We start from the raw sequence: 27391 nt of genomic DNA, 5'->3' as shown, positions 1-27391 counted from the left end.
TGCCAGCCACAGATGCTGGTGAAACGTCGGGAATAAACACTTCTAGAACATGGCCACATAGCCCAAAAAACCCAAAAATAATAATTTTAGTGTTAAACCATTGATAACACACCACAGACACATGTCTGCCCACCCTTGAGAATGAAAAAATAGTTTACTCTAACTTACTGGGGGATTTCCTCTAGTTACTTCCTTTGACAAATACCTTTTGCAAAATGTCATCCAATGAAAAACAAAACAAAACTGAAGAGTGGTCATGTTATAGAACTGAAGTTAGGCCCAGTACAGACCAGTGCTTTGCATCGGCCTGGGGCCGAATTTAGGGTTAGGTTGGACTGGGAATCCACACACACCCAGCCCTACTATCGGTGCACGGGCACCATCTTGTCGTGCTCTTGTCCACAAGGGGTGCGCAATGATGACGTCCGTGCAGTGTAGTGTCCAAACAGCACCGTGCCATGTGGACATCATGATCACATGCAAGCACACCGATCATGCCCCACACACAGTATAAAAAGAACCAGCCGGGAGCCGGTTCTTTTTAGGCCTCCCGGAGGCCATGCCATTTGTCTGCTGTGGCCTCCATCCAGGGCAGAAAGGGGAGGTTGTACCGAGATGGCGGTTTCGGAGGCAAAAGCATGCAATAAAACCAGGGCAGTCCGAATTTGGCTTGAATTCGGGAGCGGTAAGTCGCTTTATTTTACTGTGCGCTAAGCTCATACAGCAAGATCCTTTGGGCTGCTTATCTGTGCCTTTTCTAACTATTCTCCTTTCCAAGGCCTTCTGTTGATTCTAAATGACAAAAATGTTCAGACAACAAAGCTAATCCAAGATAGCTTGAAGAGATCAGCCCGTGATGTTGCTCTGAGGCGAGCAACCAGTGATGCCCCCACCCCAGCCACTAAGTCTAGGTGCACAAAACTTAAAATCAGCCAAGTTAATTTGGTTTTTCGTGCAAGCCCCTCTTTCTCCTTCTGGTGTAACAAGAAACAGCAAAATAATTAGTTATTTGTTGTCCTTTCATGCTATCCAGACCTTGTTCCTGAGACAACCACCTCCATGTGCCTGGTAGTGTCAGCCCAGTCAGGGGATAATTGTGACTTGTTTATTTGTGTCCTAATAAAATTGATAAGGCTTATTCACAAATGATAAGCTTTAATATTATGTTACATATATATTTTTAAAATAAAAAACCTATATTATCATTGGGTTACCTTATGTCCTCCAGGACATAAATGCTCAGGTACAAATCCAGGACATGCTCTCTTATTCAGAGCTAAAAAATTTTGTCCAGGTGGATTTTTACAATGTCCAGATTTTCATACAAGATCTGGCCTGGAAAAAGCAAACGATCAGGTAGCAGAGCTCTGAAGAAGAGGTAAAGGGACATGCTATGCTAAAGATGGGTGAGGGAAGACTGTAAAACGGTCCCCATGGGACTCACTGAGTAACATACCAGCTTCCATATGGGTGAGGACTATTGACACCATTGTCCTCACCAGGGCCATCATCTTCCTCCATCCTAAAAGGAAGGCCTGTCAGGAAAGAAGAGTTTGGAGAGATGAAAATCCTTCTGCCAATGTTCAGGGATGATGCCCAGCCACCAGGAAAGTTTATCTTGTTTGTTGGACTGACTCAACTTAGGAGCATTCAAAAAAGTAGTCATATTAGCATCTTGCAGCATAAAAACGAGGAAGGAAGGAGGAGGGGAAAAGGAAAAAAAGAAAAGAAAGGAAAATAAATGTGGCACCACCTTTAAGACTAACTCGTCTTTTGCATGAGCTTTCATGGATAAAAACCCATTTCTTCAGATGCAGTACAGAATGATAATAAATGCTGAGGTACAAAGCATATTTACACAATTGTGAGAATGGGATGGAATGTAATAGGAACTAGAAAGATGACACATGCCCTAAATTTTCAAATGGCAGTGTAATGTGATACAGGTCCTTCATGTTTTCATAGTGTTCAGTTATTGTTAATGCATGAAAGCAATAAATCTGCTTACTGAAAGTCAGTTTTCCAGTATTCAAAATTCCCTCCAAGAAAATTCCTTTTGTTGCATGTGCAGTAGTATTAATACATGTAATGTGCCATGAAGCTATTGTCTTTGTTCATACCTCAACTAAAGAACTGGAATTTGAGAATATAATTCAGTTCAGTGGTTTATCTTTCTGCTATTCTGCTTTAGCCTCATTCAAGATGGTATTCTTGATGGTTTGTAGTCCATCTTGGTGTGGGATGTTGGTGTATAGGGATTTTGCATCCATAGTGGCTAGGATGGTGTTCTCTGGGAGATTGTAGATGGACTCTAGTTTCCTTGGGGAAATCAGTTATATCCTTCATGTAGCTTGGTGGCATATGGCCTGAGAAGTGAGTTCATATCCCAATAGTCAAGATTCTATCGCTTGAGACAATCAGTCTTCCTGAATTGTCTTATGTCGTTTAGGTAGCAAACAGAAGATGCTCAGTTTGGGTTCCTGGGGTGTGCCCTGTTCTATTCTTCAGTAGAGAAGTCTCTGTGTAGTTCCTTCTGATATTTATCAGTGGGATCTTTGGACAGGATTCTGTAAAAATGTTGCATTTTTCAGTTGTCTCTCAGCCTCCTTATGTAGTCTGACTTATTCATGATTATCCCAGCTCCCCATTTGTCTGTGTGTCGTATAATAATGTTAGGATTGTTTCTGAGACTGTGGATGGCATCTTATTCCATACAGCTGAGATTGTGCAGTAAATTGTGTCTCTTGTTGATTATTTCAGTTTGAGCACAGTGATGAAAGCATTCTATAGAGATCTAATTTCATGTTCCAGCCTTCTGAAGTGGTTCATGTAGAGTTTTTTCTTTTTGTAGAAGATCTTTTGTTTGTCTTTGTCTTTTCTTATATAGTTCTTCTTTCTATAGTGCTTGCAAATATATTCTTGTGTGTTTGTGCAGTGACCATTGTCTTGTGGTGTAGACTGAAGCAATGCTTGTGAGCTGTTGTTCTGACTAGTGTCAGTTTACTCTCCCTGAAATATTTCTTGAGTCATAGATGGTGGAAAAAGCCTCCAGGTCACCACAGAACTGAATTGTGTGTGTAGATTTTGAGGGACCAAAGGATAACCCTCATGAAAGGGCAAACATCTCTATGTGGCTTTGTGTGTAGCTGGAAAGGTTTATAATATTATTGCCCATTGGGGCCTTTAGTAAAAGGTAGTTTCTTTTCTTTTGCTTTAGAGAAGCAAACTATATCGCATAAGTGTTTTTTTCTTTTTCTGAAGAAATTCTGTCTAGTGTTCTGTTGTGTAAGAGGGCAGGAGGTCCTGTACATGTAGTTCCAAATGTCAGATTATCTTTTTGAACTTTTCTTGTTTGATGTTTAGGATGCTGATAGGATGGTTAAGTAGTTTCCTGGAGAGGAGGTGGCAGAACTTGTCACTGTAATTTGTGTGATATGTTGTCCCTAGTGGATTTTTCACCTTTAGTCCTTTAGGAATAACATCTTGTTTCTCTCTTTTTTTCCCATTATTATCTTCCTTCATCCTTTCTACTTTTTAAACTGAGGAGCAATGACTCCTTTTGCAAATGCCTGGAATTTATAAAGTATTTAAAATGAGAGTCATCACAATCAGTGGTTCGAAGTAGTTAGTAAATGTGTCCTGTATTCTGCTTTTCAAAATACAGTAAATTTAATTAACAACCAATAGAAATAGCAAAATAAAATGTGTTAGGTAAGGAGAAGTTTGACACACAGGCTGGATACAGAGGGTATTGAGACTATAGAATGGGATTTCCTTTTCAAAGAATAGCTGTGCAAGCAGATCTTCCTAGTTTCATATTTCAACATGTGAGTCTACCCAATAAAATCACTGAAAAATATCCATAATAATTTTCTTTTTTCCCCCCAGAAAGATTGGCAATTTATAATCTTATTAAGTAGTCTGGCTCGATTCAAATGCTGTATGTTGAAAAGTCTGGGTAATAGTAATGTTCTGCTCAACAATTAAACCCAGGATTCCTCCTTTCTTTTTCTGTAGCTCAGTTTATTATAAATTGTTTTTTGCAGATCATGCATCATTCTCTGTTCCATTTTCTGCACATATTAGAACATGAATACTGTAGAATGTGGTCAAATAATAAAACACCATATGAGGTGTTTTTTTTAAGATAGGTGATAAAGGCCATAATGGAATTAAAATTAGAGGATTTTCAGCTTGTAATCAATGGAGGTGCATTTTAATGGGAACATGGAAGCCAGGTGTCTGCTCTGAGGCTGTGGAACTCAGAACTGTGGAACCTGACTGTGGCCAAGGAGTGGGGAGGCTACTTCTGATGTTTTTCCATTCCACCAACAAGCAAAGATGTAGTCACCGCACTGTAACCAGGCTAGGCATCCCATGGTGTGCCAGGTAAATGTCTCTATTCAAAGACATTTAATTTCTTAGCATCCTAAAAGCTCCACACTTTTTACTCCAAATTTTCTTGTTTTACTTGGCATACACTGCTGGAAAGGACTATTAATTTAGAGCTCAACCAGCTGTTTATCAAATTAGACCCATCTTTAGAGTTTACCATTTTTGAAGCAATTTAACAAACATAGTTCACATTTCCCCAATGGCAGCCAGTTTATCAGTGACATATAACTATTGCTTCCTCATTACTGAACTTCAAGTGCCTTCAGAGTTCACCAAATCACACTTATTGTTGCTCTGAAGTGGTAGTGCCCCAAGAAAAGAAGGTTAAGAGGTGATATGATAGCTCTGTTTAAATATTTGAAGGGATGTCATATTGAGGAGGGAGCAAGCTTGTTTTCTGCTGCTCCAGAGACTAGCACCCGGAGCAATGGATGCAAGCTGCAGGAAAAGAGATTCCACCTCAACATTAGGAGGAACTTCCTGACAGTAAGGGCCGTTCGACAGTGGAACAAACTCCCTCGGAGTGTAGTGGAGTCTCCCTCCTTGGAGGTCTTCAAACGGAGGCTGGATGGCCATCTGTCATGGATGCTTTGATCTGGATTTCCTGCATGGCAGGGGGTTGGACTGGATGGCCCTTGTGGTCTCTTCCAACTCTATGATTCTATGATTCTATGACTGGATGCCAGATTTCCTCCCAGGCTTCATTCTGACCATGCTATACCACTGCCAGGAGCATTAGGCTAATACAGTGGACCCTTGTTATATGCTGGAGTTTGGTTCCAAGATCCCCCATGGATAACAAAATCCGTGTATGCTCAAGTTCCATTAAATATAATGACATAGCAAAATGGTGTCCCTTATAAAAAATGGAAAATCAAGGTAAATTTATACTTTTTTGGAAAATTTTCAAACTGTGGATGCTTGAATCCGTGTATAAAAAATCTGTGTATAAGAAGGGCCAACTGTATATGCCTTCAGCTAAGTGGTATCAAGGGACTTCTGTCTTTGACTTTGGTAGGATTTCTCTTCTTCCTACCCTGTGCCTCGCTGTTGGTTTCACAGATTACATGGGAAATATGTGAGGCTTCTCATACTGTTCTTCATGGATTTTTCCAGATGATGTCTTCAACTCTTATCTTTCTTGGGAATATCTGAATCAAGTCCTTCCAACCCTATTCCTCATGACATCAATATCACTGCTTATTTCATTGCAATTCCAGATAGCAGAATACAAAATGCAGTATGTTGTTTTTGTTGCTGTGTGCTTCCAAGTCATTTTTTATTTATGGCAACCCTAAGGCAACCTAATTTTAGGGTTTTCTTGGTAAGTTTTCTCAGAGGGAGGGGTTGTCATTGCCATCCTCTGAAGCTGAGAGAATGTGATTTGCTCAAGGTCACCCAGTTGGTTTTTTATGCTCAAGCAGGAATTTGAACTCTGGTGTCAGTGATGTAGTCCAGTGCTCAAAGCACTACACTGGTTAATAGTGAACATGATGATGATGATGATGATGATGATGATGATGATGATGATGATGATGATGATGATGATGAATTTATACTATTTATTTATACTATAATAATTTATTTATACTGTTCCTGAAAGCCTCGCTGAATGAAAAAGTATTTGCCTTTGATAGGACAGCAAGGAGGGGGCATTCTAGCTTCCCTAGAAGGGGTATCTCAAAGTCTAGGGGCAGCCACCTATCTCATGTCTCATGGGTAGGGTAATAGGGAGAAATGTGATCTGTCAGGTTATTGCCAGACGTACTTGATTTCCTAAATCTTTGCATTTACCAGTGAGACATGACTTCTCCCATCCACTCTACAATGAAGCAATGTGAAGTAGTATTTCTTGTTCCCCACTCCCATCTAGAAGAACACAGCAAAGTAATCTGAAAATCTATACAAACACAGCCAAGGGTTTTAGTCTCTGTTGAAATCTGTTTCTCTAAAAGAATCCAGAATGTCAACATTGCTAGGACTGTAAAGCAACTGATTCAATTTTGCACCTATACAAATAGGCCACTTTGCTATTTATCAAACAATAGGTTGCAGCTGGCAGAATATCAGGTTACATTTGTCTGTTTGGACAATCTTACCAATCTTATCCATGTTACGTATGTTTCAACCACAAAATGATATGGAGCATTTTCGTCCCAAGGCACACTGATTTGGACTACAGATAAACCAATGGCAAAATCCCAATGACAAAACAGATTTATTGGGTCAGTTTTTTCTCTCAGGAGGTTGTTGTCTGGTGTGCTTTTTTAACTGTCCATGGCAGGTAATTGGAACTCAAGAATATTGTTTGCGATTCTTCAGCTGACAATATCATAAAATACCTACTTTATAGATTTAGTTGTGAGTTGAACAACAAAATGTCTGGATAAGGGTTAATAGAGGAGCTTATCCCATCAACCAATAAAATGGCTTACCTATTCCAGCTTAAATTCGGGATCCGAGATGCCCCCGGATGTTATCATACCTAAATCGCTGCCTATTTAGCCATGATGCTGCCACCAAAGGAGGTAAACCAGCTTATTTGTTAATGGGTTAAGCTCCAGAGTCTGGCTGGGAGTCTTTGGGAGTTGTAGTTAAAAAAAAAGTACAATTTCTGACTTCTGGTTTGTAACTGATTTACTTTTATCTTTTAATTGTACTTGACATATTCTCTCTTGCATGTTACTATAGTTAGGAATTTTGAATACTTTATTTAAACTGGAAAACTCAGATATAAATTTAATACATAGCCAATAAATTTCCTTAGAAATCCTATGGCAGGGATGTAGGTTTTAATTATAGTTGTGCATTCTGTTTAGTGGAGTTTTCAAGTATGTCATAGAGCCCTATATGACAGGAACTTTTTCCATTGGCCCTGAGTCTCCAGTTTTCATGGGTTATTTCCCAGTGAGAAACACAGATGCAAATTCTTGGTTCTGAGCTAGAGGAAAGGACTGTGTGCAAATCTCCAATTCAGCTAGTAGAACAGCAGCTTGCCACAATTTACAGGGCAACATCAGGACTATTAAATTTTGTGGCATACTCATTTCTTTTAGAGTTTTTCATGATCTATCAGGGTAGCTTACTCCAAAGTATGGACACACAGGATAGATTGTAGGCAGTCTTTATTATTCCTGGAAGGGTTTAATGGCAATCACTTTATTAATATTTCTTATTGCTTTATATTTAGTACACTTCTGAATGCTAATTCCCAGGGAGAATAAAGGGCTCGACAGACTATCCCTTTCCTAGCTGGATCAGGGCCATGGCAACCTAATGCCATGGCTCCAATTTGGGCTTTCAAAAACACAAAAAGGAACCACAAAAAGCGGCTCCTTTTTACGCCCTTGAAAGGGTACCATAGCCACAGTGGCACAGCTATATGGCATTCCTTCGGCACTGCGTCGTATGGACGCAGCGCCAGAGGAGCGTCGTGATGCCATGCACCATGTGGAGCAGTGCATGGCATCATGGCATCCTGGGAGTGGAGTCAGGGCATGCATCATCTGGACACGACACTTTGACTCCACCCCCAGGCCAGACTTTGAGGCCAGTCTGTACAGGACCTAAGCTACATAGCAGTCTTGATGTTCCATTCTTTCCAAATTATTGAGGGGAGGGGACTTTCTGTTCCCCTTTCTAGGTTCTCTGGTTCCAGTGACTTGTAGCAGTACTGTCTAAATTGTGTAACCTGACCCACTAGTGTAGGCAGAGGCCGTGGCATCCCTGAGGTTGGTGTCACCTGAAGGGAGAGTGAACTGTCTTGCCTAGATGCCTTATATGGGGAAAATCCACTCTTAGCCAGTCAGGGAACTGGAGGATTAAATGAAGAAATAGTCAGGAAATAGGATGTCCACAGTCAATTAGAATGTTGCTATGTTGCTTTCCTGTCCCACATTTACTTCTCTGTCTTCAGATACTGCCTTGATGTTTTGTTGCTTCAGTTTGGCCTTTCTGTGCATGAGGTCCATGTTTAGAATGGAGAAGTAGAAGCTCTCCTTGTGCAGCCCCCAGTTCTTCCTACAATAACTCCATCCCACTTGCAACCACTGGTGCAGACTAGGCAGTACGTTGATCAGGACCTACTTATAGATCTCTGTTGAAGTGTTGTGAATCACACTAGCAGTAAATAAAGACCTGTCCTCACAAATTAGATTTCTAGCTATGTCCCAGCAACTAGACCCAAAGCTATTACATAATCTGCTGAGGTCTACAAGGGTCTCAACTGATTACATCATCTCCTGATGATGTAATCATTCTGCATCTGGCTACAAGGACACTGCTAGATGTTTCCCTGATTTCTCCCCTCACCTGCTCTCCTTCAGGCACAAGTGCCCGTTAGTGGGTGGTTTCAGTGGTTCTCGACAGTGGGTCTGAGACTCTGAACGTTAGGTTGGGGAGAGCATTTGACTGCTGAGAAAGGAGAAGGGAAATATCAGTCTCCACTGTGACCAAAGGCAGATATACAGATACATAAATTTAACTTAACACCTGGGTATGCTACTAACAGGATGCCAGACAGTGCAAATCTGCAATTCAAATACCTGTTTTGCACCTGACTCTATTTGGAGCATCTTAATAGTTCTAGAAAAAATTAAAGTACAGGGCGGCCTCCCCTTATGCGAGGATCCATTAAGGATCCCTCCGTGTAAAGGGAAATCAGCGTATGCTGAAGCCCCATAGGAACTAATGGGGCTTGCGCTCATGGTGCGTGGCAGCATGGCGATGTGCGCGCGCTACAGGCATGCACCCCATTAGTTCTTCCGGGGTGTGTGGCAGGCTCTTCCAGCATGGCTTTCAGCATATGCTGAAAGCTGCGTATGGCACACCTGCATAAAACACAGGCGCGCTGTAATTAATGTAATTAAAGTTCGGAACATGGCAGCCAGATTGGTCTCCAGTACATCCAGAAGAGACCATATAACACCAATCTTAAGATCACTTCACTGGCTGCCCATCAGTTTCCGGGCCCAGTACAAAGTGTTGGTTATTACCTTTAAAACCCTCAATGGCTTGGGTCCAACCTATCTTCTGGACCGCCTCCTTCCATATAATCCTCCCGGCACACTTAGATCCTTAGGAAAAAATTTGTTACAGCCTTGCAAAACAAGGCTGTCCACAACCTCCCAGAGGACCTTCTCAGCGGTTGCTCCCAGATTGTGGAATGGCCTGCCGGACAAGATCCGCCATATTACCACTCTAAACAGCTTTTTAAAAGCTATAAAGACGGATCTCTTCCGGCAGGCCTTTCCTGAACAGTTCTCCGGCTATATCTAATTGCTGATCTCTGACTTCACCACAGTTATTGTATTGTTTTAAAGTATGTTTTATGTTTTAAAATTCTACATTGTTTAATTGTATTTTAAAGGTGGGTGGGTTGAGGGTTCGGATTGTAAGCCGCCTCGATTGCATTTTGTAGAGAGGCAGGATATAAATAAATATTATTATTATTATTATTATTATTATTATTATTATTATTATTTATTAATTAAAGTAAGCCAATCTGGCCACTTCTGTACCCAACATTTCACAGATGAAAAATGTGAGACATGTGGCTAAGCCACATTAGAATGTAGTCAAGATGGCAGAAGTTATTAATGAGGAGAAAGCTAGGCAAAGCTGCAGCCCTTTGTTTTTGCCAATGCCTACTGGGAAAGACAAGTTTTCTTTCCATTCCTCTCCCTCCTGCTGAGTTAATTGACCACAAACTACTTTTTCACTTCAGCTTAGGGGGTCAACAGATGGGCAGCCTGTAGCCGCCCCTTTTTGCCCCAGATTGTTGCCGTGGCAACAAGATGCCACGGCAACAATCCGCTTCCTCTTGGGAACAAAAAGAAGCTGCCAAAAGCAACTTCTTTGAAGGGACGCCATTATGGCACGATGATGCCCCTTGTGTGAATTTCCGTTTGGGCACTCCAATGCCCGTGCGTCATCATGATGTGCCCTGTGTGGATGGGCACATGCCAACATGTCTCATAGGCAGCAAAAGTAGGGCTGGGTGCTTGTGGACGCCCAGCCCTACAGAGCCCTACTTTTGGCCCCAGGCCGGCACAAAGTGCCAGTCTGTTTAGGGCCTTAGTGTGTAGCAAATTCAAATTCAAAGGAGTCCCAAAGAGGTTAGACTGGCACACTCCCTACTCTCTTTTCACAAACAAGTAAGGACTTTTCTATTCTAACCGGCATTTGATGAGTGATTATACAAGGCCCATCTTACACAATGTGTTGGATATTGCTAAGTGTTGTGTTGTGTTGAGGTGTGTGTGTTTTAATGATATATGTTTTAAACTAGTTTTAATTTTTTCTGATTGTTTAATTGTGTTTTAACTTGTCTATCAAGTGGATTTTTAACTATTTTTTAAAATTGTATGCTGCTTTTGTGTCTCAATCTGGGGAAAAGGTGGGATAGAAATAACAACAACAACAACAACATTGACGTCATCATCAAACAAATTATATATTTTATCACCACCTGCAGGAATAGATTTGTTTTTATTTTTGTTTTGGGGGAGTTTTTGGTAATGCTCCAGGAATTCAGTATGCCTCTGTTTTCTCCCGAGTATTTACCATGCAATTAATGCTCATTTTTGTAACATAATTGCTTAACAACCGTAATGTATTGCACATGGAGGCTTTAGCTCCTACAGAAAATCAAGGCCCATCATATCAGTGGGTGGACGTTTGTTCTGATATTCAGTCCCTGCAGTGGCTTCCAGAAACTTTCTGTTGCTAGTTTTGAAAAGCTCTAAATGAACTGCATATACTATAGACAGTGAAGACATAAAGTAGGAGTCCCACTGACTGCTGAACTGTGCAACCATTATTTGCTTGGAACAAAAATTTGCATCACTAGTTTCATCTGTCAAAGTGATTAACAAAGCCCACACTGGCAGAAACTCCATTTGTACTTCTCGGTATAAAAAATACTAAATGACTTTGTTTTTGTGTGCTTTCACGTTGTTTCTGACTTATGGCAAGCCTATCATTGGGTTTTCTTGTCAAGATTGGTTCAGAAGAAGGTTGCCTTTGCCTTCCTCTGAGACTGATAGTGTGTGACTTACCCAAGGTTACCCAGTCCATGATGTATTCATGGCTGTGCAGGGATTTGAGCAGTGGTCTCCCAGTATTCTATTCCAACACTCATAGAATCACTGAATCACAGAGTTGGAGGTAACCACAAGAGCCATTCCATCCAACCCTTTGCCATTCAGGAATAAACAATCAAAGCATTCCCAACAGGTGACCATACAGCCTTTGTTTAAAAACACAAAGAAGGAGATTCCACCACGCTCAAACCACAAAACCATACTCACTGTATACTAATGATTACGTTGTATAAATGAATTCTATTTAATTTTACCAGAATAAATTTTTTGGGAGCACATCTGCCTCTAGCCAGAATGGTCAATGCTACCCTTGCTGTGGACATCTGAGAGTTGTAATTTTAAGAAAAGTAATATTTTGAAGTTCAGAATATTACTATTTTTAGATACATATTTTTATCCATGCTGAACAAACCTCAAAATGTTAAACTGAAATTTCTTCATCTTAAGCATACCCGTGTCAATCATGATATTTTGTTGTTTGATTTTCATATTTATCAGCCTTGACTTCTGTACATACATCTTTTCTCAGGTACTGTAATATTCTACAGGCACATGCACAATGACTGACTATGCACAATAATTAAAGATTTACATGCTGAACATCTATCCACAGGCAATTAACACTGTTGCTGGCATTGCTGGCTCAACCTCAGTCCTTTTGCAGTATGCACAGGACTGCGACAAATAATAGCCCTTTTACAGCTCCTCTTTTTGTGTGATATGAATTTCAAGTAAGGTGTTTGACAAGCACAGACACATTTTATATTGTCAGTGTATAGATTTAAGAGACTATTTAAATTAGGTCAGTCAAAGACATTTTTCAGCCTGATAGAATATCTCTATGCCACTGTTTCCCCCTTTTCTGCCACCTCCTGCTTTTGCTACCCTGCCTTCAGCCTCCTCCCAGTCTGCGGCAGACAAAGGTGCAGCCACAGACCTGATGCTCATTGCTGTTGCCTCAGCTCCATCAGAAGTTAAAGGATATCTTGATTTCTCATTCACACCAAAATAGCAGCTGCATTCCTACAACTAAGTTTGGCATCCCAAAACTATCTCATATCTCAGTTTGTGATGCCCTGCCCTGAATGGGGATGTAAATCTTCACTTTTTTTACTCTTATCAGAATGAAAAATTGCACCAGCTTCCTTCTTTAATGCAAGATTACAAGAGCTTTTGCAATTGGGGGGGGGGGGGGGTACTTCAAAGGTGTGCATGGCCACATGTGTGTTTTAACTTGGGGGAGGGTGTTTTAATGTGTCAGGACAGTATTTCTTATAAAGACAGAGAAAAGGCAGAATTAATCAACACCTTCTTTGCCTCAGTCTTCTCAGAAAAGGCAAAGGGTGCTCAACCTGAGGATAATGGAACAGAGGACAGAATAGGGGAATTTCAGCACAGCATAAGTAAAGAGGAATACCTGGTTAATCTAAATGAATATAAATCTCCAGAACCAGATGAACTACATCCAAGACTATTAAAAGAGCTGACAAATGTAATATCAGAGCCACTGGCAATAATCTTTAAGAACTTCTGGAGAACAGGAGAAGTCCCAGCAGACTGGCGGAGGGCAAACGTTGTCCCCATCTTCAAAAAGGGGAAAAAAGAGGATCCCAACAATTATTGTCCTTTTAGTCTGACATCTATACCAGGAAAGATTCTGGAGCAAATAATTAAACAGAGAGTCTGTGAACATTTAGAAGGCAATTCCATAATCACAAAAAGTCAACATGGGTTTCAGAGAAACAAGTCATGCCAGACAAATCTTATCTCTTTCTTTGATAAAATTACCAGCTTTGTAGATTATTCTATGATTCTATGACTGCTGCCATTGTGACTTTGGCAGAGTAGAAAACCTTTTTCTCATGGTGTAAGCAAGAACAATGAAAGTCTTTTTGGAAAGGAGAGGGTCATGGAATAGTACTCTTCAGTGTGCAGTATTGCTGGGGATGGAAGGAAGTGTCTGGAGCCAAGGAGTACAGGTAAAAAAAACAACCCAAAAGTAGATACTAGTAAAAGTTGTGGAGTACAAGCATTCATGAGGGTGATGCTTCAATTGCTACCAGAGAAAAGGGACTCATTTTGCCTCATGACAATGCTATGCCAAGAGAAGGCACTCTAAGAAGAGAGGGAGTAAAAGGTAGAATCATAGAATCATAGAGTTGGAAGAGACCACAAAGGCCATCCAACCCAACCCCCTGCCATGCAGGAAGACACAATCAATGCACCCCTAACAGATGGTCATCTAGCATCTGTTTAAAAACCTCCAAAGGAGACTCCACCACACTCCAAGGCAGCATGTTTCACCATTGAAAAGTTCTTACTATCAGGAAGCTATTCCTAATTTTTAAGTGGAATTTCTTTACCTATGGGTTGAATCCATTGTTCAGTGCTCTAGACCCAGTACAGACTGCTGCTTTGCGCCGGCCTGAAACCTAAAGTAGGGCTCGGGAGAGCAAAATATCCGCATGCTCCTGAGCCCTACTGTGCACCATGGGCGCCATCTTGGCGTGCCACCATTTACATGACATGCGTGATGATGATGTTGCTTATCCAAATGGCACGGTGCACAAGGGATGTCATAGAACCGCTCCAGGGTGCTTATGGCACCTCGGAAATGGTGGAGAAAGGAGCCGCGAAAAGCGACTCCTTTTTCCCAGTGCATTGTTGCCATGCCATTTGGTTGGTGCGGCCACAATCTGGGGGAGAAAGGGGCGGCCTCTATCCACCCCTTTCTTCCAATATGTATAGGCCCCTAGTTTCTGGAGCAGCAGAAAACAAGCTTGCTTCATCCTCAATACAACATCTCTTCAAATATTTAAACATGTTCATCATATCACCTCTCAATCAACCTTTCCCAAAGCTAAACATACCCAGCTCTCTAAGCTGCTTCTCTAAGACAAGGTGTCCAGAAGTTTAACCAGTTTAATACTGTAGTATACACAGGCACTCAGGATACCATGGGCTTTATAGTTCAGAAGTAATGGCTAGAGCTCTCTAGGAAGGCATTCTAGGTATCTTGGGAAATTACATATCCTAGAATTCCATGAGTTGGACCCATGGCAGTTAAAGTAGTATGAAACTTGTGAAACTGTGTAATGCAGATATGCCTAGGTCTACTTGACTGGCACTAAGACCTCATAATTGGAAAAATCCCAGAGCCCAAACTCAGAATATAACACCTAAATCTGACTGTTGATATTCTCTACTTATGCATTTTAAATTACTCAAATGAATAGCATTTCCAGAAGAAAAAGAAATAGACAGAGATTCATTTGTTATTTCTTGAAGAAAGCCACAATATCACATGAGAAGATCAGGAAATGAAATATAAGCATAAAAGATCTGAGTGTCATTTTTTTCCCATTCAACTAAAATGTGATTTCACCCTGGGCATTACTGAACCAGCTGACAAGTTTTGCAGTGATTCACAAGGGAAATGAAGCAATCAGGAGAAGAGACTGAGCAAAGAAAACAGCTTTCCTTCTGAAATAGGGAATATGTGACCAGGTTGCATAATATCTGACAAGAGTCCTGAAATGGTTCCCTTAAGCATTACTGTGCGGTGGCCTGCACATATCCATTAGCTTGTCCCTGCCAAGCTATTCCCCAATCAGTTCTTGGATGTAATGTCCATTTCATCACAAATTCCTCAGCACCCCCTTCCCTACAACAGGCAATGAAATACAGGACTAAGCTGAGCTTTCTATGTTTGCATTTTTCATATGGAATCATTTGCTATACTATTCAAGAGCTGCATACAACGTCTCTCTGTTTGTATGTGCCTTCATGTCATCTCTCAACTTATGGCAACCCCATTAATTTCATAGGGTTTTCTTAGGCAAGGAATCTTCAGTGATGGTTTTGTCAGTTCCCTCCCCTGAAATATAGCTTACAGCACCTGGGATTTCATGGCAGTCTCTCATCCAAGGACTAATGAGGGCTGGCCCTGCTTCGCTTCCAAAATCAGATGGGATCTGGTTCCTTTAGGGTATTTGAGCCTTATATAAAGTCTAGCATGTATATACTTTTAAAAAGATAATACTACTGTTTGATAATGTTCTATTAACATGGTTTGATCCAAATGAAATAGTGGTTAATGTTCTTTTAACATTATTTGGTCCAATTGAAATATTTAATTAGCTGTTGGCTTAGCTGGTATCAATGGAGTGGTGGCAGTGAATTTTAGTCTGCCTTGTCAAGAGTTTATCCAAGGTGCTGGGTTCCATCCCCAAAATACATTCAGAATGTTGGACAGCTCCTTATTCAGACAGAACCCAAAGTGGATTCACTGTTCACTCACATTGGAGACAAATGTTGCCATCTGATTTCCTGAGTTCAGAAAAATTGAATATATGGCCAACAGGGAAGTTGTTCTCTTATGAAGTACACACATAAACTTTCTGAATAGATCTCCCAGGTTTATTTGCAAGAGAGTGATTGGGGGATATTAGTACACCTTCCAGGAAAGCTGTAACATGATATTACCTTAGAAATTATAATAGAAGTAATGACTCAGCATTTAAGATGCTGACTCTGATGACTGCGAGATCACTAGGTCGGCAGTTCAAGGCCCAAGTGCCACAGGACAGAGTGCACTCCCGTCACTAGTCCCCTTTCTGCCAACCTAGCAGTTGTGAAAGCATGTAAATGTGCAAGTAAAACATAGTTACCACTTCAGTAGGAAGGTAACAGTGTTCTGTGCAGTCATACTGGCCAGATGACCATGGAGTCGTTTTTGGCAATGCTGACTCTGCTTAGTAACAGGGATGAGCATCGCCCCCTACAGTTGAATACAACTTGACAACTTTATCAAAGGGGAAATCCTTTACCTTTACCTTTTATCAAAGGGGAAATCCTTTACCTTTACTAGTACAAGCCAAAATAGTTATACACACATACACATACACATACACATACATATACATACAGTAGGACTTTCTTCCAAAAAAGTATGGAAGGGATCTGGTTACATTTGTTTAAATGGTGAAAAAAAATGTTGGGGACGGGATAATGGGTTTTACATAAATTAGATCCCTTGATATTCTATGTTGTCTAGTTACACATGCATAACTAAGTAACATTTCCTGGCCCACTCCATCTTAACAGTCAGCCACCAGATCATGTGAAGGAGGTCTGCTCAGTGGGTGACTGGGAACACAAGGAGAATGACATTTCCAACGCCTGCCCTCCCACCAGCTAACAAAGCTGAAACAATCAAAAGCAGGAGCCCTGTGAGATGTCCTTATTACAGCCTTGCTCACTGGCAGGAGGGCAGTGGAAATGTCATCTTCCTTCCATCTCAACCATCAGCTGAACAGCTGAACAGACCTCATTCACTAGCTGCTCACTGTAAAACTATAAAACTGGAGGGGAAGCATTTACATGGTTTTACAGTAAGACTACATGTTGGTTTTCTTGTCAAGATCTGTTCAGACAAGGTTCAAACACTGGTCTCCAGAGTAATAGTCCAACATTCAAGAAGAGCAGTTATGGATACATATCCTAGGTTATGAACTGAAAACTGCAATACTGAATGGCAGTTAACATTTTTATACAAAACACAGTGCCTTTTGTTTATGTAATTTATATCCTGCCTTTCTCCCAGCACATGATTCAATGTGGCTTACAGTCATTTAAAAATACAGTGCAACTAGTACAAAACTGTTGATACAAAAGTTAAAACAGAATTAAACCTGTTTTAAATTTTAAAAAACCAAATTAAACACACACACACACACACACACACACACACACACACACACACACACTTAAAAAGCTTTATCTATCTGTAGGCGGGGCTGGCGTTCCCGGCTGCATGTGGAGGGGTGTCCTTTTGCTAATTTCCGACACGTGGACCAGAAAAGGAAAACACTAGTTTGCAATGCATCCAAACTTTAATAGAACTCAACTCTTTCCAACTTTCTTCCCATTCAGATAACAGTCCAACACAAACACAACTACTGGCAGTTAAGGTTCCTTCCCTTCTGTCGCAGCGGTTCAATAACAAATTGTTTACGGAGAAGAGCCCTCCTCCAAGGGAGTCGTACCCCTACGATACTTCTCGAGGGGTTCCGTTTCGGCCTTCTCCTTTGCCGGGGGTAAAGGGCCCACTTCCCAGCGTTCCCCCCTCGGGTCCCACCACTCGTCCTCCAAGTCCGGCAACTTGCGGACCTCCCAAGCCTCTGAGTCCGGAAAAGGAAAATCTCCTTCCTCACGTGGGTCTCGCAGTTGTACTTCCTCGTGGGGCCCCTCTCTGCGTTGGGCTCCTCGACGACTCAAGGAGACTGGGATTCCTCTTCGCCCGGGGCTCCTTCGCACCTGTCCTTTCCCTTCCTCTGCAGCAACTTCCCGTCCAGCTCTTCCGCATCCCAGCCTTCCCGCCCGCTCTGGCGCTGCCTCCTTTATTCTCCCAGGGGCTATCTCCATGCCTCCTCCCGACTCCACCCCTTGACTCTTCTCTTGCCCCCAGTCTTCCTTTCCCACCTGGTCCTCCTTAGCCTCCTCATCCCTCTCAAGCCCTACCACCTTGCTACACTGTCATAGCATATCAGTAACCAAATGCTTCCTAAATAAAAAGTATGAGTTATAGCAAGAACATGCTTTAATATATGTTAAAATGAAATTAATGAAACATGATAACTTTTAGTTAAGATGAATATCTATTGCATCTTTAATATGAACAAATGGATATGGATAAAAGGTGGGAGCTGGTCTGTAAAAGAAATATTTATTTTATAAGATACGCAATACTTGAGTGATTAAAATGTGTTTTTTCTGTAACAAGTGGAATGTATATGTAATTTTTTTCAATTCAGTTCATTTAAGTTACAGGATTTTCATAGGAGCTTATCCCATTAACAAATAAACTAGCTTACCCCTTCCGGCTTGAATTCACAATCCGGAATGCCCCCGGATGTTATCATACCTAAATCACTACCTATCTAGTTGGGATGCTGCCGCCCAGATGCATCCCAGGTCGAAGCCTCACTCAGCCAGCAAATTTTGAAGTTGGAAGCTCCCTGACTTCAAAAAAGTGCTGGCTGAGCAAGGCTTGACCCAGGATACATCCAGGCAGCAGCATCTCGGCTAGATGGGTGGTGATTTAGGTATGATAACATCCAGGAGCATCCCGGATCCTGAATTCAAGCCAGAAGAGGTAAACCAGCTTGTTTTTTACAATTAGTTATGGATTGGATCCAGGCATGCAACTGACTTCCTCACCTCTTTCTTCCCACAGTAACCCCTCCAGCCTCCTGAAAATGCTACACAGAAGGTGTCAGAATGGAGATCCTGCTAAATGAGATGAGCAAGAGGAGGGGAGATATTCCAATGTCTGCCCTTCCTTAAGGAGGGCTGTGTGGCTTCCACCAGTAAAAAGGCAGACCCTGAACCCAGATAACAGTTACTTTACCCCACCTTCTATAGTCAGAGGCCCATTTCAGAGTTCCCTCACCACCCACTTCATCACAATCTAGTACCTGCACCATTGAATCCACAAAAGTAATGAGATTACCCTGGTGTACACTTTTTGTTCCTTAGGCTACTTTTAGATGGCATGGGCCTCAAGCAAATGGGCAGCTTGGAGTGTCCTCTGGCCACTCCTGCTGCAAGTGTGCCCTGAGTGGCATGAGACTGTGGCGGCCAAACACCATGGTCCCAAGGCTGGCCGCTATTGGGATCCAAAGGCTGGAGCACTGGTACAGTCTACAATGGACCACTGGCAAGGAGTGTTTCTTTTGCACTCCTTTTGCAGCCGTTTTTGGGTCGCTGTGGCTTTAGTCCAATATGGGGCCATGCATCATTTGAACACCATGCCCCCAGTTCGGCCTGAAGCCGGTGCTTTTGGCTTGTTTGTTTTGGGCCATGGGAAGTTTTCTGGTAAGGGCAGGCTTGTCAGAGGAGCCTACAAATAGAGATTTTGTCAGATGCAATAATTTAGGATTATATACAAACTGTAATCTAATAATCAAGTCAGCCATGTTTCAGAGTCGTCCCTTCTTTGTGATGTCTCATTGGCATTTAATATCTTTGAAAGCAATGCTACAATATCTAAAATAAATTATAAATGTTGCAGCAGTGTAAAGCTTAGTAAACATGACCTCTCTTAGCCTTTTCAAGATGGCCACTGATTCCAATTAAATATTCCAAGGCCAAAAATAAAGCAGAGAGAGGAAGATCATTTTGATTTCCTATTGGAAATGGTTATTCATCTCCATGTCTTATTTTCTGTCTTGTTCAAATCGGGGAGAACAGGGACTAGAATCCTGCTGATACCTTAATGATGTCATAAATACAGTTATTCATATATTTGCACATTCTAGAAAGTTGTGCAAGGATGGTATCCCAAACAGATTTAGACAAGCAGTTCAAAATATTGCTTTATGAAATTACTACTTGAAATCTTGATATACTTCTAACATACTTCTAAAAACTATGACATTTTGTTCTGCATGCTTTCTTCCCTCCCTCCCAACATCTGTTTTGCATAAGATCTGTACCAGATGAGAGCACTGTTGACTTATGGAAATACATTATCTGCTGTGCTATGTTTTCAGTGTCTAGGACCAAACCCTCCACAACATACACAAGGTGTCTGGATGTCATGTATTGTACACCATGTCTTTACTCCTGCATAGTCCCCTAGAGTCCACTGAAGGTGAAAAAATAGCTATATGCAAACAAAACAGAACTCTCATATATACATACAGAGCAAGCGTTACGCAGTTTTGCTCATGCAGCTGTTTTCCTGCTACACAAAATGAAATATTCCCCTATCTAGGGATGAGTGAGAATTTTGCTTCTATTTTTGATTTAAAAAAATAATACTAGCATCCATTTAAGTCTTCACATTCAAGGTGGCAAGAATCTGAGAATCAAATGCTGGGGAAATGAAACTAATAAACTCATATATCCCACACTTGAATCTTTAATTCCTCAAACTCTGGCTTTGAATCGCTGAGATCCTCTGCTACTGTCATCCCTTACTACTGCTGCTGTTTGGCATGTTTGGAGTGGCTCCTCAGCAAAAGCCTGCCTGGCATGGAAGGCCCTACCAGCAGTACTGCTGCCATCAGCATAGCCTTTTGCCTCACGGGAGCATGCAATCCCACCACCATAGAAAGGCAGATCTATGGGTTATTGTTGTGTGCCTCCAAGTCATTTTTTTTTTACTTATGGTGACCCTAAGGCAAACCTGTCATAGGGTTTTCTTGGCATATTTCTTCAGATGGGGTTTGTTATCACCATCCTCTGAGGCTGGGAATACTTGCCCAAGATCATTCAGTGTGTTTTCCTCCTCAAACGGGGAATCAAACCCTTATCGCCAGAATTGTCGTCTTAATGCTCAAACCACTATGTCATGCTGATAAAATAAATATAAATACATAAATAAAAAAATAAAAAAATAAAGGACAGACATATGTCCTGTTTTACAGAGGACATTCCTCTCTTTGAAGGTTTGTCAGAAGACAGTTCTCTTTTGAAAGATATCGCTGGTCAGCTGAAGGATTGTCCACTGTGAGTACAGTTTAAAGATGGAGAGAGAAATCAAAAGGGAGAGCAGCATCCTTAAAGTTGGTCAGTGGCTTGGCATGCTTCAGTCACTTTCATGCAGAATATGTCTGCTAGACTATAAAATCAGATGACTCAGTGCTTAGGGTGGGCATGCATCCCATCTTAGCATTCCTAGTCAAAGTCAGTGTAATGATCAAGAGAGATTAGAAGAGAATGCAACACCCTTAAGTTGACCATCAACAGTTAGAATCTGGATAGCAGCCTGAACAGGAATATGCAGGTCACCCAGTAACAGACTTCTCTACTATGATGATATGGGTAATATTTTGGTTTGTACTATTTTTTTCCCAGTCTCCACCTATACATATACATTTTCTTATGCAAATCCATATGCAGATGAAGTTAATGGGTAACTTAAGAGCCCTGCTCTTCCTTCTGGGGATCCTTTATCCTTAGAACAGACTTGGACTATAAACAGCCCTACAAACAGAGGACTATTCTTTGTGAAGTAGGAAACATGATCATTCTCCAGGGGACATCAGAGAAATATATCTGCATATACTGTATTTAATTATGCTTGCACTGATCCAACAGCTACTCCATTATCTTCTGCTAGGTCACATTTTGCATCTGATTATTCATATGGGTAGTTGAAGTCAGCAAAAAATTAGGAATCATGACTTCTTAAAAAATCTCTTAATTTGAAGAACATTACTTTGGCAGCTTTCAACTGTTTTACTATGCATTACATCCAAGCAAAGATAGCTGAGAGGAAATGTAATTAGTGAAATCTGTTTAAGTGTCAGGTCTAACTTTACAGAGCACATTTTATATACTTAAAAGTTAAAACACAACCTGTGCCAAATGCAATAGCTTTTTTTCCTCAGCTTGAAATGGATGTCCATAAAACGTTGCAGCAAAATATTTTTTAAAAGCGGTAGCTGGTAGTTCTCATGTCAGGAAAATGGTGATTCTTCTTCTCGATGTAAAGGCAATATCAAGGTGCTGAACTAATTTTAAAGGTCGATTTCAGAACCTCAGATAACTCATTTAAGGTTTAGACTAAAATCCAAAGAAGATTCACCACACCAATGGTACCAGAGCCATTTGCTGCCACTTTTTCTAAATTAATTTCTCAACATTTCTTTAGAAGCTTGAATGAACAGCACATATCTTCTCTGCCAGAATGCCTTTCAAGATGACACTTTACCCTCAGAGTAGAAAGAATATTTATTGTGGTGTAATAAATCGTAGCAGGTTGAAAAGTCTTCATGATCTTACAATTTATAAAATATAGATTATGTCAATAATAACAAATTAGCATAATCTTTCTCCCCCACCCCCACCCAAAAGAAAGTAGAACAGAAGGGGAAAGGAAGAAAAGGAATAGGACTTAGGTCCTCCACTGTTGGACACAGTCACATTTTTTTAAAAAGCCTGCCTAAGTTTAGTCACTGAAATCAAGCAGCTTTAGTTCTTTCTCAGTTTCTTATTTATTTTAATCTATGAAACAGTAACAAACCTACCATTTTGACCAGAAAGAGAAGTCTCGTAAAGAGAGCATACAATGCTTCTGAGCATTTCATAACATCACAGCAGCCTTTGGCTGCGGTGGGTGGGGATTCAAAGATAGACAAGTTAAGTGCTTACTTCAGGTGCTTTCCTTCCTTTCCCCCAAAAATTCCCTTTGACATTTTTTTTACCATAGCATACATGCTACTGGTTTTCCAGTACTACTACGTATGCTTTCATTTCTAATCTCTCTCATTAGTATTTGCTGAAACAGGAGCCATGTGGAAGGCCTATGCTGCAAGCAAAATCAACAGCATTTAGAAAAGCAGCCCTCCAAAAGGGAAATGCTTGGTACTCATAGAGCTCTTTCCAAGCATTTCAGCAGTCTCTGGACAAATAAACTTCTATACATCTTGTAAAATCTTGCAAGAATGTGGTATGGAAATCCAACTGTAAATAATGCCAACAAAGTTGCAAAGCCATTCTTGACCCTAAGCTGGTTCTGTCATTAGGCATAGTGAAGCAGTTGCCTCAGCTGACAAATGCTGGGCAAGGGGAGTGGGGAGAGAAACTATTATCTGGTCATTTCTCCTGAGTATCCATTATTGGAAGGCTGAATTGTTTGTGTGTGCACCACACAGAATGTTCAGTACCCCCTATATTGAACTGACCTCAGCTGAATGATACTGGTTTCTTGCTGGTGTGGAAGATTAAGTCAGTTCATTTCTATATAAAACAAGACTCAGAGGACGATCTTGTCTTTTGCCTAAGGTGAAAACAAAACAAAAAAATTATTTGGGATTGACCCTATACTTGTGAATTATATCAGTTCTTTTTGACAGATCAGTAGCCCAGGGAAGAAGAAAAAAACCAACAAGGTTACTTACATTTGAACTACAAAGTTCAAAAACCTTCAGCCAGTATGGCTGTGAGATTTTAGGAATCACAGCTCCAAAGCACTCTACTCTTTTTCAACTTTTTCAATCCATACTTGCCTACCATGTTCGCAATCATACAAATAGCTCATTGTGCAAGCTGTTTAGACAAGACCGAGACATTCCTGGTCATACAGGACACCATCACTATTAGTTAGTTCCATTTTCTTCCAACATCCTCCTCATTTTAGCCCCTTGATGTTGCATGAGATTTTTGCACAACCAACTGCTCCCATCAAAACACTGATGCACTGAACTAGCATTGGTTTTACAACAATTGTAGTGAGACAATGGGGAGAAAGAACCAGATGCTGTATGGAGAACATTTGATCTTACTGAGTAGACCAACCAAGGAAGCAGCCAAATTACTAAGTAATGCAGATGCTGAGAAGAAATCCTTGGAGATCCAAGGAAGGCTGGAAGTAGGACAAGGCCAGGCACCCGACTGAGTGGTACAACTGCCATGGCTGTGTGTGTGGATAACCACTCACTGGGTGTCTTTTTCTTTTCAATCCTCAGGAAGAGGCAGCCAGAATTCTCGCCCACCAACCAGTGTCCGTCGGCACATGTGCAGCTTTGAAAAAACCCCAAACTGCAGTGAATGTGTAAGAGAAGCTGCATGACAAACAGTGGTGTATATATATTTTTAACCCATTGCTTTCTCTTTCTCGTGATTTTCGCATTTCTAATAATGGGACAATAATGTGGTGCATGCCATTAATAATGGAAAAGTTGCGTTGTGTGTCCCATTTTTCACACTGCCTTGACTCTTGCTTGCCCATGTCTTCTCTAAAGGACACTGTGAAATAATTTTTGAAAGAGGGTTTTTCGGTTTGTTTTTCCATGGTTGTCACTCCAGTGTCTGCAAAAAGGATATATATATTTATATCTTGTTTGTTTTATCTTTCCCACATTTAGCTGACACTTTTTCCCTTTTCACAGTTTTGCATGAAATTGAATTGATCCATCTTCTTTCAGTGACGACCAGTTTGCTCTGCCCAGTTCTTTCTACAGCCATGGTTGGTGAATCTAGGCTGCACACTGAGGATGGTTTCAAAAAAAGATTAGTTTGATGGAGTGTAAAACATACAGTGTTTTATGTCTGTACCATTACCCTGTTAAGTTAGCCACCAGGGATTTTGGAGAGGAAAAACCTTAAGTAATGAGAATGGAGATAGGAAATAGCAATAAAACCCTGTTAATCTTTGTTTGTTTTCACTCTGTTACAGCATATTAAAATAGGTTCACAGATTAGTGGAGGCTGAAGGTCACAGATATGGTACTGATAAAATCTATTTTGCAGGTAGAATTATGTTAGAAAACAAAAAAAAATCACAGTAGTAAAAGTACCTGTATATGCACTTCTTTGTGGTCTCACTGCAGAAGTAATCCAGTTTGACACTGCTTTATCTGCCATGGCTCATTGCTATGGAATTCTGGAATTGTAATTTGTTGTGGCACCAGAACTCTCTGATAGAGAAAGCTAATGTCTCATAAAACTACAATTCCCAGAATTCCATAAGATTGAGCCATGATATTTCAAGTGATGCCAAACTGGATTATTTCTGTAGTGTGAATGTAGCCGGTGACTCATGTCCATGGGCCCTGCTACTGCACAGACCCTCAGCCAGAACATTCTAGAACCAAATCAGTTTTTGCAGGAACCCCACTCCACATCTGCATAGCAGATGATCAGATTCCTTTTCATCCCTAGCACGACAGTCAGTGTTTCAAGCAGAATCTCAGTAAGAGTGCTAAATGGCCTGCTGAATTTTCTTTCTTAAATTCCTAATTCTTTCATTTTCCTCTTTGTACTTTCTCATTTTTCCTGTCTTCTTTGATTTGTTATCATTTCCTTTTATTATCTTCATTTGGGATTAAACTACCAGAGTTGCCTTTAAGGGCCCATCCAATCTGTTTTTAAAAAACCAAGGTAGTTTAAAAAGCCTCCTTTATCATGCCTTGGGACTTCCTGGGAAAGCATTTTCAATCTACATAGATCTCTGCTGTTAGCATGGAGAGGAGGGGGGGATTAAGGAAGCTGATAGGCAATTTGGTCAATAAACATTCAGATTTTATAATGCTATAATTGGCTAATGAGAGATCTCTTCTGTGTCTGATTATTATTGGTTCTGGAAACTTGAATCGACATGCCTTCTTTTAAACAAAACATTATGGTTCTAGCATAATGAGTGTACACCCTGTGCTCGCCCTCCTCCATCCAGAGTAGGAAAAGAAAATGCTTTTAATAAATACTAACACAAAAACTGATTATTTTTTTAACTAAAATCTATCCTGAAATAAAAAAAAAACCCAGCCCTTAGGTAGGAATACAATAGTTCTATATTTAAAGGAATCTTGTTGCACTTTTAGGACTGAGTGAAAGAAGTTGCAGCATAAGCTTTCACAGACCTGGGAACTAGTTCCTAGACACTAGTCCAGTCCATGCATCTGAGGAATTAGAATAAGGCTGCATCTGCACTGCAGAAATAATGCAGTTTCACATGGCTTTAACTGCCACAGTTCAATGCTATGGAATTCTGGGATTCTGGCATTATTTCTTCAGTGCAGATACAGTCTATGAAAGCTTATGCTACAACTTCTTTCACTCAATTAGTCTCAATGGTGCCCGCAAAATCATTTTGCAGACTGATATGCAGACTTTCAAAGCTATGTCTCTGAACTGTACAATAGTTCTGTTTGTGCTGGGAATTTCTCTGGCTGTTATGTAAAAAAGAGAATGTCATCTGGCTGGTTTTGTTGTTTTTTTAACCAGAACTTTAGCAATAGATAGAGCAACAAATAGGAACATTTTCTCTGTTTTTCACTTAAGTATTTTGAAAGTTTTTCTTTGAATAATGAAACTGGAGTATCAGTCCAAGTTGTTGGCCCAGATAGCCTCTATCATCAATCCTCTTGTACCAAAGTACTTAGTACCTTGGCCGCAGTGGTCTCTGGCAGTGTCCACTTTAGACAAACTGAATATTCATGCTGAATGCCAGCACTTTTCTTCGCTTGGTTGTTCTCTTGTAACTGACATTAAAGCCTTTGTCCTTTAGATAACAAGTCATAAATGAGATACAACCAAGCAAAGAAACGAAGGAAAGATAAGAAAGCAGACCAATCTTCCATGGCCCATTTCAGACCATAATTCTCCCTCTGCCTGATCAACTCATTCTGTGGTGGATACGATATCAAAGTGGCCTAAGACTGATTGATGACAAGATTTCCAAGGATCTATCTCAGATTCTGTAGATGTCTTAGCAGCTGTTGACAATTTAGCACTTGCTCATAGGCCACAAGTTGATCTCCATCCCTCAAGGCTGCCACTATAGAGATTTGACATGGAAATGGTCCATTACTCCTTGGATACAATTGTCTGTGCGGGATACTGTTCTGAAGGTGAAATAATGGAGAAATTTCTCCAACCTTCACTAGGCTCATAATGACCAATGGCCTTCATTGGATCCAACTAAATTTTATTCCTTCAGAGAACATCCCTGGATATCCAGATCACTAGAGGAATATTAATATCATTGAGAGTCCACATGAAGAAAACCTCCTCCTAGTGCTATCCTCCATCCTATAAAGACCAAAAGTCTCTGAGCTGTCAGTGACATTTGGATGACCTTTGTGTTACTAGTGACCTTAATACCATGAGTGGTCTGTTAGCTGTTCCTCACATAGGGATCACCAAAGTTACTACCCAGGGCTAGAATCCTGTGGGAAGTTATGAATATATGTGTCACTACAGTTACACATTCATAATTGCTATGTGTTCATAATTCCTAGGTTAGGGGCTACATAATGACTGAAATTCCCCCAAACCCCTCTTACTAATGAGCTGCCACTGGAATCAATGGAAGTCCATCCCCCTGTCAATTGAGAAGCGTAATGCTGCCCCTTTGAGTGCTGGATTGGGGCCACAGCAAC

At 40.8% G+C, this 27391-nt stretch overlaps 1 protein-coding gene across 2 annotated transcripts in view; it reads left to right on the top strand.

Moving 5' to 3' along the window:
* The window catches only part of GRM1 (glutamate metabotropic receptor 1), a 266340-nt gene that overhangs the window by 228295 nt on the left and 10654 nt on the right, over positions 1–27391 (top strand). Inside the window, exon 9 of one of the 2 annotated variants that reach the window (XM_089530236.1) lies at positions 23978–24063. The exons of the other annotated variant lie outside the window; for it this stretch is intronic. Within the exon in view, the coding sequence (XP_089386362.1) occupies positions 23978–24038 (61 nt within the window). The 3' untranslated portion in view covers positions 24039–24063. The remainder of the gene's footprint in view (positions 1–23977; positions 24064–27391) is intronic. 2 annotated transcript variants of the gene reach the window in all.

Source organism: Sceloporus occidentalis, unplaced genomic scaffold, assembly GCF_023333645.1.
Source record: "Sceloporus occidentalis isolate IW3139 unplaced genomic scaffold, rSceOcc1.0.p SCAF_6, whole genome shotgun sequence".
NCBI classification, from domain to species: domain Eukaryota; kingdom Metazoa; phylum Chordata; class Lepidosauria; order Squamata; family Phrynosomatidae; genus Sceloporus; species Sceloporus occidentalis.
This window is presented reverse-complemented; position numbering and strand designations above follow the sequence as displayed.